Here is an 11,806-nt window from a genome sequence, read left to right on the forward strand (position 1 = left end):
CCTAGAAAGTGGATTTTATTTAATTTTTTTTTTTTTTTGGCCAGTCTTGGGATTTGAAATCAGGCACTGTCCCTGAGATTTTTTTTTCCCCCAAGACTAGTGCTCTACCACTTAAGCCACAGGCTTTTCGATCGTTGATTGGAGCTTAGAGTTTCATAGACTTCCCTGCTTGGACTGGTTTTGAACTGTGATCCTTGGATCTCAGCCTTCAGAGTAGCTGGTATTATAGGAGTGAAGCATACTGTTCTTTCAGTATGCTTTTGTCTTCACAATGTGAGTTGAAGAAGGAAATGAGAAGGTTACCATGGTTTATGTTGTAGCTGAATCCTTCAGTGTTGGGTAGCCGTTCAGAACAGATCTCACACTAGGCTGGAGGTCCAATGTGTTTATGCTTGAGCCGTGGTCTTGGGGTCACAGAAAGGTTGGGAAACCAGAGACAAGTTATTAACCCAGAGCTTTGGCACCAGGCTCTGAAATGTTTGGAGAAGAAGGAGCAAAAATGCCTTTGAGACCAGGAGTTGGCCTAGTGGTAGAGTGCTTGCCTAGCCTGCAGGAAGACCCGGGTTCAATTCTTCACTATCACATTCATAGAAAAGCTGGAAGTGGTGCTGTGGCTCAAGTGGTAGAGCTCTTACCTTGAGGAAAGCCCAAGGACAGTGCTCAGGCCCTGAGTTCAGTCACTAGGACTGATTTAAAAAAAAAAAAAAAAGAAGTGCCTTTAAGTACTTTTAATGTGAATTCTCTGAGCTGCATGTACTAAAGTGGCTACACGTCTTTGCTTTTCTATGTACTGACTGGAGGCAGAGGTATTCAATCTATTCCAACTCCTTAAGGTTGGGGAATAAAAAAAATACATGTTGAGTCCTGAGTTTAGATAAAAATTTTTTGTGTCTGGGGCTTAAACTCAGTGTCTTGGCCTGTCCCTGAGCTCTTTTGCTCAAGACTAGTGCTCTACCACTTGAGCCACAGCTTTGCTACCAGCCTTTTGGTGGTTAATTGGACTATTACCTTCTTGCCCTGAGATCCTTAGAGCTCAGCCTCCTGGGTAGCTAGGATTATAGGCATGAGCACCTGACTATTTGGATGTTTTTATCATTTGTTGAATGATTGTTGGTATATGTGAGGTAAGGCTGATATCCCTACCCTCCTTCCTGCTCTATAAAAATAGTGGAAGTAGGGGCTGGGAGTTTGGCCTAGTGGTAGAGTGTTTGTGTAGCATGTACAACCTAGTATGAGGTTCGATTCCCTGGTACCGCATACACTGAAAAAAAAGCCAGAAGTGGTGCTGTGGCTCAAGTGATAGAGTGCTGGCCTTGAGGAAAGCCCAGTGATACTGCTCAGGCCTAGAGTTCAAGTCCCAGGACTGGCAAAAAAAAAATGTGGAAGTATAAGCTTTTTGAATTCTTTGAACTGCTTGTAGAAAGTTTTCATGTGAACTTAAGTCAGTAATTTCTTTTTTAAGTTTATTTAAGTCATTATTTCAGTAAGTCGGTATTCTCCCAACCTTATCAGGTTGTATTTATTTTCCCATATAGTCCTAGTCTCCATTTAGATGGAGTAGTCTTTTGTCCTTCTCCTTGAGTTTTCTTTGCTGTTCTTTTGAGACAGGGCTCATAGTGTTAGACTTTGAGCTCATGCTCCTCCTGTGTCAAGTTTCTAAGGTGGCATGAACCACCATGCTAACTTGCTTGTTTTCTGAACCTGCCATGTGATAGCAGGGAATATGCAGCCTTCTTAGTATTTTCCCTCTGTACTGAGTTAAGAGAAACCTGGGCCTGGAAAGAATTGTCATCAAAGAACGGAAGGTCATGCTTTAGCAATGATCAGCAACTCAATCCTGGCCTCTACTGTCATTCTAGCTTTTGTTCAAGCGGTGGGGCCAGAGTGTCTGTGGACAGCACTGCTTCTAACTCAAGTGGTGGAAATGGAATGTTGGTATTAATGAGGCCGGGGGATGACGACAGCTGGGGGATTTCTAGTTGCCTTTCCTGCCTCTGTGGGAGTGTGGGGAGTGCAGTTATGTCTTCAACCTTTTCCCTATCCTTATATGTGTGTGTGTGTGTGTGTGTGTGTGTGTGTGTGTGTGCGCGCGCGCGCGCGCGCGCGCGCGTGCGTGTGTGTGCGCGCATGCGCGCACACGTGTGCATGGGTTGGTATTGGGGCTTGAGCTCAGGGATTGGGTGCTGTCCCTTTGCTTTGCCATTCAAAGCTGGTGTTGTACCACTTGAGCCACAGCCAGCTCAGAACACCTGCTCTTGCTGCAGAGTATTTGACTTATGGCACAGAATTCTTCTTCTTCTTTTTTTTTTTTTTGCCAGTCCTGGGGCTTGAACTCAGAAAATAGAAAACAAAGGCAGTTTTGTGTTTTCTTTTTTGCCAGTCCTGGGCTTGGGCTCAGGGCTTGAGCCCTGTCCTTGGACTTTCTCAAGGCTAGAGCTCTACCACTTGAGCCTCAGCACCACTTCTGGCTTTTTGCTATGTATGTGGTACCAAGGAATTGAACCTGGGTCTTTGTGCATGCTAGGCAAGCACTCTACCACTAGGCCAAACTCTGGGCCCACAAAGGCAGTTTTTAGTCTCTAGTCCAAAGTAGCACCCTGCTCCATAGTTTGTTTAATCCTTGTAACAAGCCAATAAGGAAGGAATTTGTGTCTTCTCCAGGAGAGGAGCCAACTTAGGCATTTAAGTGGGGCAGTCTTACTCCTGGTATGAGGAGTCAGGAGGGAAGACTGGCTTTCTGCTCTCTGTCACCTCTCATTCAGTCCCCAAGTGTAGCCAGTGTCAAAAGCTGCTGAGCAGATACTAGCGAGGGATTGCCCTGCTCATCCCTCCAGCTTCTTATGGAATCATTGAGGTAGCCCATGGCATGGGGCCCGCCCCATCAGCCTTCAGAAGTGGTTGCCTTCCCAGAACCCCCTTGGACTCCTGTTCCCTTGTCTGGTATTCATCTGTCTTCTCCATGTCCATCAGAGCCAAACCACTGTGGGAGTTTTTTTTTGTGTGTTCAGCAGGGTTGTGTGTGTGGGCCTGGTTGCTGTCCCTGAGCTCTTCAGCTCAAGGTTACCGCCCTAGAGTAGCTAGAATTACAGGCATAAGCCACTGTGCCCGGCTGCTGTGGCAGTCTTGAGGGAGGCTGCCCTATGCCCTCCTGGGCCCCTCCCATAGCCACCCCCTGTCCTTGTCTTTCCCTTCAGGGACAGAGGGGGTGGGGAGGATTTGGATGGTTACTCCAGCGCTAAAGATGTGCCATGTGCAAACTTCAATCAGTGCTGGTGTGTCTATGAGTGATAACTAGTAAAATACTGTAAGAAAAATGAGCCCTCCCTGGAAAAGTCTAACAGAGGACTCTAAAGACTTCCTTGGCCTTCTGTATAACTAATGTAAGCTAATATAAAAAATATATATAATAAAAAGACTCAACTTGGCACCTTTATGGAAGGGGACCGCAGTGTCGGCAAGCACAGCAGATGTGGGAGGTGAGTCGACAATTGTGTTTTGTTCACAGGAGTGATCTCGATACTCAGAGCTGTATGCCAGGCAGGGAGGCTAGATTTGCTCTCCTGGGTTGGAGAACAGACATGCTGTCTCACTCCTGCAATGTAGATCTACCTGAGGCTCTGTGCGACAAGCCAGGGGACTGGCAAGTGGAGAGGTGCTGGGCCTTTTCCTGGATAGGAAGCTCAGAGAAGTCATTAAATGCGCTTAATGACTGTGCTAGTGGCCCCGAGGGCTGCTGGGAAGTTTGTCAGGGGCCTCATGCACTACTATTTTGATGTCTCTTCTGCTTTTCCCCTTTGCTCTTCATTGTAGTTGCTGTGTCTCCCCAGGTTCATGCTTCTGGGGGCTCCTTAGCACATTCTTCATCCTCACCACTTGCTGTTGGCTGTAGAGGGGTGGCCTGAGAAGAAGGGCTAGGAGAGGAGAACTGTCTGTCTCATTCCTATGTGCCCAGGGCCTCATTCGATGTCTGGACACTGGAAAGAGGTTTTTTTTTTTTTTTTTTTTTTTTTTTTTTTTCTTACTGCTGGGGGCAAGTGGCTCTCCTGGCCATATTGTGAGGTAGCTGGTCACTGATGAGATGGAAAAGGAGGATTGTGTTGAAATGGAAAGTTCTTGCCATGATTCTCCCTGGACGATGATGGCAGCCTCTTGCTGTTGTTTCACGTGGCCTGCCCTTGATATTACATTAATTCTCCACTCCCCACTTCGCAGAGCCATGCTGCTGTCTTGGTGTTCCACTTTTCTGACGGTCAGGGCACCATTTCATCACTCCTTGAACTCAATTCAGTGACAGCTCTCGGTTCTGGAAGCCTGATAGAGATATCTGCTACTTGGATCATCTCTGTAGTGGTCCAGACCCTAAGACCTGGCTGTGGCCAGGCAAGGACGCCTGGATCCTTCCTTGATCTGCTTGCCCATGGCTAGATCACAGTATCGGCCTCTCTTCATTCCACCCCATTTCCCAGCTGAGAAATTGGGGCATTCCCTCATGAGTTTACAGGTGTTCGATCAAGATCTAAGCTAGCTGCTGGCACAGTGGAGTTGAGCTGTGCCACAGAGTCCCCATATGGTTGGAAGAGGAGCCTCAGAGAATTGGGAAGAGTGTCAACCAGATACCTGGTGCCAAGTAGCCCAGATTTAAAGATTTCTTGATATTCCTAGACAGCTGAGCCGAGATTTTATCATTGGCAGCAAGTGCAGCCAGCCCATCGTTGCCTTGGCAGCATTGGTGGAATGAATGGGCGCTCTGAGCTTTCAGGACAGCAGTGTGGAGATGTGTAAGAAGCTATTCTCCTGGGCTTGTGCTGTTTGGATGTTGAGTTGTGTAGTGGAGACTTCTGGGAGTGGGCAACGTTGCCCTCTACTGTCATTCTAGCTTTTGTTCAAGCACTGGGACCAGAGTGTCTGTGGACAGCAATGACTCACATGGTGGAACTGGAATATTGGTATTAATGAGGCTGGGGGATTTCTAGTTGCCTTTCCTGCCTCTGTGGGAGTGTGGGGAGTGCAGTTATGTCTTCAACCTTTTCCCTACCCTTATATGTGTGTGTGTGTGTGTGTGCATGCGTACATGTTGGTATTGGGGCTTGAACTTAGGGGCTGGGTGCTGTCCCTTTGCTTTGCCATTCAAAGCTGGTGTTGTACCACTTGAACCACAGCCAGCTCAGAACACCTGCTCTTGCTGCAGAGTATTTGACTTATGCACAGAATTCTCCTTTTTAAACAGTGTTTTTTTTTTTTTTTTTTTTTCCCCATCCCTGGGGTTTGAACTCAGGGCCTGACTACTGTCCTTGGGCTTTCCCAAGGCTAGCGCTCTACCACTTGGGCCACAGTGCCACTTCCAGCTTTTTCTGTGTGTGTGGTATTGAGGAATCACACCCAGGTCTTTGTGCATGCTAGGCAAGCACTCTACCACTAGGCCAAACTCCTGGCCCCAAATTCTACTTTTTAATACCAAATACTTCCTTACCACTTGTAAAGAAGACACTGCTTTTCTAAAATAATCCATAAGGTAGTTATGTACTGGTAAAGCCTCATTGTAATCTCATGATCTCTGGCACCTTCAGCATTATTTTGAAGTAATAGCACTATATGGTGGGTAAATTGCCAAGAGTAGAATTTAGTGTGGGGGTGTGAGCCAGAGGCAGTGTATTGGCAGCGAGGCCGCAGGTCTGCACCGCCTCCTAGGGCTGTGGAGCTGTTCTACTGTGGGACAAGACGTGCCAGAATTCATTTACTTTGTGCAGCGTGATCTGTTTTGACTTCTGTTTCATGTTTTTCCCCTTTCTTTAGGATTTTTACTTCTTCCTTTCCTTTTCTCTTTTTTTCTTACAGTGATAATGACCAGTGGACCATTTCATCTTCTAATAGCTTGTAGTTCAAACACATTTCATTGGGGGGGGTCAAGGTTTTCTGCTCTGCCCACTCCTTCCCTGTTTCTCAGTGTATGTATCTGTGTGGTGGGTGTTTGTGTGAAAGAGAGAGAGACAGACAGACAGACAGACAGACAGACAGACAGATGGACAGAGAGAGACAAAGAGTGCACATAGACCCAGGTATGCACTTGGCTCTTGCTCCAGTCCTGTCTCTGTGTACCTGAGGCATGTATGTCAGTGGAAGCAAAGGCTTTGAGCTTCACGTCTCCTGCTTCCCCAGTGCTGCCAGTGCTCATTAATTAGCCTGGTGGCTTAATAAACCCTACCAAAATATATTCCAATATGGTTTCCGTGTCAAGTTCAACTTAACAAAAACAGGTTTATGGGGATATAACTGAATACACACGTGCGCGCGCGCACACACACACACACACACACACACACACACACACACACACTTGAGTCTACCAATGGGTTAAGACCACTGAGGAGAGCATCGAGAGCTCTGGATCCCAGATAGTGATGGAGCTGGGCTTCATGCACTGAAGTTTTTGAAAGGTAGCTCGAGTCTCCAAGAATGGATTTCTGGATGTGTCATCCTAGGGGAATTAAGAAGGTAGAGTTTTATTCTCTCCCAGAACCTTGTTCAAAGGAGGCTAGAGAACACAGAGCATTTTGGCTAAGGAAGGCTGCTGGCTCCGCAAGGAGACTGACATAGAAGCAAGCCCTGGAGACCCTGTCACTGACAGTGTCACAGTGGTACAAGTTGTGGTGTTATGGGCCAGCCCATTTCTGACTTGGGATGAGAGTGAGTCGGGGCAGCGCAGAGTTAGCAGCAGACCCTAGTTCTGTGCATGGCTCTGTGAATTGCAGAGAAATCTTTCCCATTCCCTCCCCCGCGCCCCCCACAAGGAGTAACCACCTTCTGGCTGCCTGCTGGGGCTTCTAGAGACGGGTGAGCTGGCCTGCCCATGGCCAGCAGCCACGGGGGCTCCATGGGTTCCTGTGGCCTCTCCCCTGTTACTGCACTAGTACATCTTGGCCTTGCCAGCATCTTTGCCCAGGCTCATGCCAGGTTGTGGGACAGAAAGCCCGGGTGTCGAGTAGGCGGGTGCAGCCCTTCCTCGAGGTTTGTCCCCCTGATACACGTGTGTCCTGGGGCTCCATTCCTGGGTGTTGGAGGGGAGCGCGGGCCTCGGCTCCCGCGGGGGCGGGGACGCAGCCTGTGGTGCGGAGAGCGCGCAGGGCTAACGTCGTCGCACACGTTGTGTGTTGCAGGCCCTCCTGGCGGGCATGCAGGCCCGCGAGAGCAGCTCGCCCTGCCAGAGCAACGGGGAGCACGCGGCCAGGAGCCGGAGCGGCGCCGCGGCCTGGCCCGGCGACGAGGAGCCCTGCGCCGACGCCGGCGCCCCTTCCTACAAGAAGCCCCTGTATGGCATCTCGCACAAGATCATGGAGAAGAAGAACCCCCCGGCGGCGGAGCTGCTCGGCACCTACGAGCTCTTGGAGAAGGCCAACTCCGGCAGCAGCCCGTCCCCGCTGCGGCTGCTCAGCGAGCCGGCTGCCAAGCGCGACGCGGGCAGCGCCGGGGTGGCCGCGGACGGCGAGCCCAGCATCTACTTCCTCATCCAGAAGATGTTCTACACGCTCAACACGCTCACGTCCAACATGTCCCAGCTGCACAGCAAGGTGGACCTGCTCTCGCTGGAGGTGAGCCGCATCAAGAAGCAGGTGAGCCCCGCCGAGCTGGTGGCGAAGTTCCAGCCGCCCCCGGAGTACCAGCTCACGGCCGCCGAACTCAAGCAGATCGTGGACCAGAGCCTGTCGGGGGGCGACCTGGCCTGCCGCCTGCTGGTGCAGCTCTTCCCGGAGCTCTTCAGCGACGTGGACTTCTCCCGGGGCTGCAGCGCCTGCGGCTTCGCCACCAAGCGGAAGCTGGAGTCGCTGCACCTGCAGCTCATCCGCAACTACGTGGAGGTGTACTACCCGTCGGTGAAGGACACGGCCGTGTGGCAGGCCGAGTGCCTGCCGCAGCTCAACGACTTCTTCAGCCGCTTCTGGGCCCAGCGGGAGATGGAGGACAGCAAGCCCAGCGGCCAGGGCCCCAGCTTCTTCGAGGTGGAGCAGGTGGACAACAGCCACTTCCTGGACGGCAAGGACCAGGAGGAGGCCCTGTCTCTGGACCGCAGCAGCACCATCGCCTCCGACCACGTGGGGGACACGCAGGACCTCACGGAGTTCCTGGACGAAGTGTCCTCCCCGGGCGAGTTTGCCGTGTTCCTCCTGCACCGGCTCTTCCCGGAGCTCTTCGACCACCGCAAGCTGGGCGAGCAGTACAGCTGCTACGGGGAGGGCGGCAAGCAGGAGCTGGACCCGCAGCGGCTGCAGATCATCCGCAACTACACGGAGATCTACTTCCCCGACATGCAGGAGGAGGAGGCCTGGCGCCAGCAGTGCGCACAGCGCCTCAACAACGAGCTGGAGGGGCTGGGGCCCGAGGCGGGCAGCGAGGGCGACGGCGCCAGGTACGACTGCTACTACTCCTTCGGCCTGCCCGACATCTCCGTGGTCAAGGTGGAGGACAGCTTCGAGGGCGAGCGTCCCGGCCGGCGCTCCAAGAAGATCTGGCTGGTGCCCATCGACTTCGACAAGCTGGACATCCCGCAGCCCGACTTCGAGGTGCCGGACGCCGACTGCCTGCTGAGCAAGGAGCAGCTGCGCAGCATCTACGAGAGCAGCCTGTCCATCGGCAACTTCGCCTCCCGCCTGCTGGTGCACCTCTTCCCCGAGCTCTTCACCCACGAGAACCTGCGCAAGCAGTACAACTGCAGCGGCTCCCTGGGCAAGAAGCAGCTGGACCCCGTGCGCATCAAGCTGATCCGCCACTACGTGCAGCTGCTCTATCCGCGGGCCAAGAACGACCGCGTGTGGACGCTGGAGTTCGTGGGCAAGTTGGACGAGCGCTGCCGCCGGCGCGACTCGGAGCAGCGGCGCTCCTACCAGCTGCAGCGCAAGGTGCACACGCCGGGGCCCGAGGCCTTGGACCTGGCCGGCTACTCCTCCGTCAAGCCCGAGAAGTTCCGGGAGGAGTTCGAGGCGCCCCCGCTGCCCCCGGAGAGGAGCAGCAAAGACTTCTGCAAGATCCCCCTGGAGGAGCTGGTGGTACCCTCGCCCGACTTCCCCGTGCCTTCCCCCTACCTGCTGTCCGACAAGGAGGTGCGCGAGATCGTGCAGCAGAGCCAGTCCGTGGGCAACTTCGCCGCCCGCCTCCTCATCAGGCTCTTCCCCGAACTCTTCACCGCCGAGAACCTGCGGCTGCAGTACAACCATTCCGGAGCCTGCAACAAGAAGCAGCTGGACCCCACGCGCCTGCGGCTCATCCGCCACTACGTGGAGGCCGTCTACCCCGTGGAGAAGATGGAGGAGGTGTGGCATTACGAATGTATCCCCAGCATCGACGAGCGGTGTCGCCGCCCCAACCGGAAAAAGTGCGACATCCTCAAGAAGGCCAAGAAAGAGGAGAAATGACCGGCCAGCGGGCCGCCCAGAGACGTGGGGGTCCTCGCGGCTGAGCAGGGGCACCCTTGGGACTGAGCGTCACGTGGGAGCACACGCGTGGGGTCCACAGGCAGGCACCTTATGTCAGTGGGGAGTGGCTTCCTACATTTGCACACGTAAACACCCACCCAACCACAAGAAAGAAGCCTTGAGTTCCATCTCTTGTATTCTTTGTGCTGTGTTCCCTGGGTGGCGCGGGGAGGGGGAGGCCGGCCGGCCCCGAGGGCCCCTGCCAGAGGCGGCCTCTCTTCTGGCCCAGCCCTTGCCAGCTCTCACAGTTCACCAGGCAAACTCAGTAACCTGTTCCTCCTATTTTTTCATCTTTTTACTCTCCCCTTTAAAAAAAAAAAATTAAAATGAAACCCTTAAAAAAAAAAAGTATCATTGAGCTCTTGGGGGCCATTTAGGGAAACAAAAACTCTTCTTTTTAAAGAGTATTTGAGATGAAGTACTGTAAGATGACTTCATTTGCTGTGATTTTTTTAAAAAATGATTTCAATTTTATCAATTTTTTTCCCCCACAGTGCCATGTTCAAACATGGTGGGTAATGGTAGCTTCCAGCAGCATAGACAGGACTGGTTTTTCTCACTTTAGAGTTCACATCTGACTTGGAAGAGTCGGGGTGTCCTTTGGATGGTAGGAGAGAGAGAAGGCATTGTAAAGGCCAGCCCTACCCTGCACCAAATTTCCCTTGGACCACAGCCCCAGGAGGACTGGGCAGCGAGGGCTGTGCATTCCTGTCTTGGGTAGAATGTGCTCAGTCTGTAGGCGAGAACACTGGATGATGAGATGAATGTAGGTAAACGTGGAAACATGTATGCACAGTGTTTTCCTGTGGTGGTGTCTTCCCGTGGCCCCCTGACCCCTCTCTACATGGATTTAGGTTTAGAGGGGCAGACACACTTCCTTGGGAAGCAGTGTGTGTGGGCGCTGGGCTTTGTGGTGGATTTAAAGGTGGGCCCCCATTGGGGCTGTTGAGAGCTGTTTACTTTCCAGATGGATATTGGTACACAGTGGGGGTTCTGGGAGCCATGTGGTGATTTCCCCAGACTTCAGTGTTAGCTTCTTCTGTCAGCAGCACATGCTGTCTCCTCGGGGTGGGCCCAGGGCTGCAGCCCTCTGGAGGACACCCAATATTGTAAAGATAGAACTCATCTCGCACAGGGCTCTTGTGTCTCCTTTCTGGTCCCCCTCAGACCCTCTAGAAGATTCACCTCTCAGACCCTGACCCCTCTCTTGGCAACTAGGTGCACATCTCTTTTCTTCCTGCTGCTCTAAGCCATTAGCTTGCTCCCCAGGACCACCCACTGGGAAACTCCCCCTCCAGCCCACTTCATTCTGTGTCCAAGAGGAAAAGAAAGTGTACTGCAAACTGAGTACATCTTTCCAGAAAACTACTTGACACCCACAGGAACCACAAAACCTATGTGTGAGACTGCAGAATTAATAACCTATTTGTTTTAATATTTTGCTACCTTAAAATGCAAAAACAGTAGAAATAATCTGTGAATTTATTCACATACCTAAGATCTTTAGTTCCAATGGCTACATGACAATGTTGCCTGCGTCCAGAGGGCATTTTTTTTTTCTTTTTGCCAATCCTGGGCTTGAGCTCAGGGCCTGAGCACTGTCCTTGGACTTTCTCAAGGCTAGAGCTCTACCACTTGAGCCTCAGCACCACTTCCAGCTTTTTTCTATATGTGGTACTGAGGAATTGAACCTGGGTCTTCATGCATGCTAGGCAAGCACTCTACCACTAGGCCAAACTCCTGGCCCAATCCAGGGGGCAGTTTTAAAAGATAGATATAACATAGAAGTTGGAACCATGTAAACCTGCTGTTCAGTGACATTGGCAGATGATTTTGATGGAAACTGTCAACCTGAATTATTGAAATTGAGAAATTTTCAGTAACCTCATGAGTCTCACAATCACCTCACCCCTACCCCCTTACTCCATGTCCATGCCTGTGTACACACACACACATACACACACACACACACACACACACACATACACACACACACACACACACACCTATCCTTAACTTCAGCAAGAAGGCCAGTTCTGTATGAATAACAAATTGGCCTTTGTGCCTAGAAAGAAAGGATGGTGGTCAAGAGACTCATTTCCCCTCACTTGGGCCTCTCTCTATGCCTTAGTTCTTCGCCATGCCCAAAGATGGCTGGGGGGCCCCATGGAGTTTGTTCTGGTCTCTAGGATTCCAAGCCATGTGAAAACTGTCCTGTTTTCTAGTGGGTGACCTTGTAGCTTCAGAAGCACAATCATTTACTTCTTAATTCCTGTCTATTCATGTTGGAGAAATCACCAAGTTCTAGGAATTAAATGTCTTTTTGTGACCTAGAACATACA

At 51.6% G+C, this 11,806-nt stretch overlaps 1 protein-coding gene across 1 annotated transcript in view; it reads left to right on the forward strand.

The window, feature by feature from the left end:
• Window positions 1-10,767, forward strand: part of Bend3 (BEN domain containing 3) — a 28,935-nt gene extending 18,168 nt beyond the window's left edge. Inside the window, exon 4 of the mRNA XM_090338344.1 lies at window positions 7,155-10,767. Coding sequence (XP_090194470.1) covers window positions 7,155-9,404 — 2,250 coding nt within the window. The 3' untranslated portion in view covers window positions 9,405-10,767. The remainder of the gene's footprint in view (window positions 1-7,154) is intronic.
• The last annotated feature ends 1,039 nt before the right edge of the window (window positions 10,768-11,806 follow it).

The sequence above is a fragment of the Megascapheus bottae genome, chromosome 8, assembly GCF_031878675.1.
Source record: "Megascapheus bottae isolate mThoBot1 chromosome 8, mThoBot2.hap1, whole genome shotgun sequence".
Taxonomy (NCBI): Eukaryota; Metazoa; Chordata; class Mammalia; order Rodentia; family Geomyidae; genus Megascapheus; species Megascapheus bottae.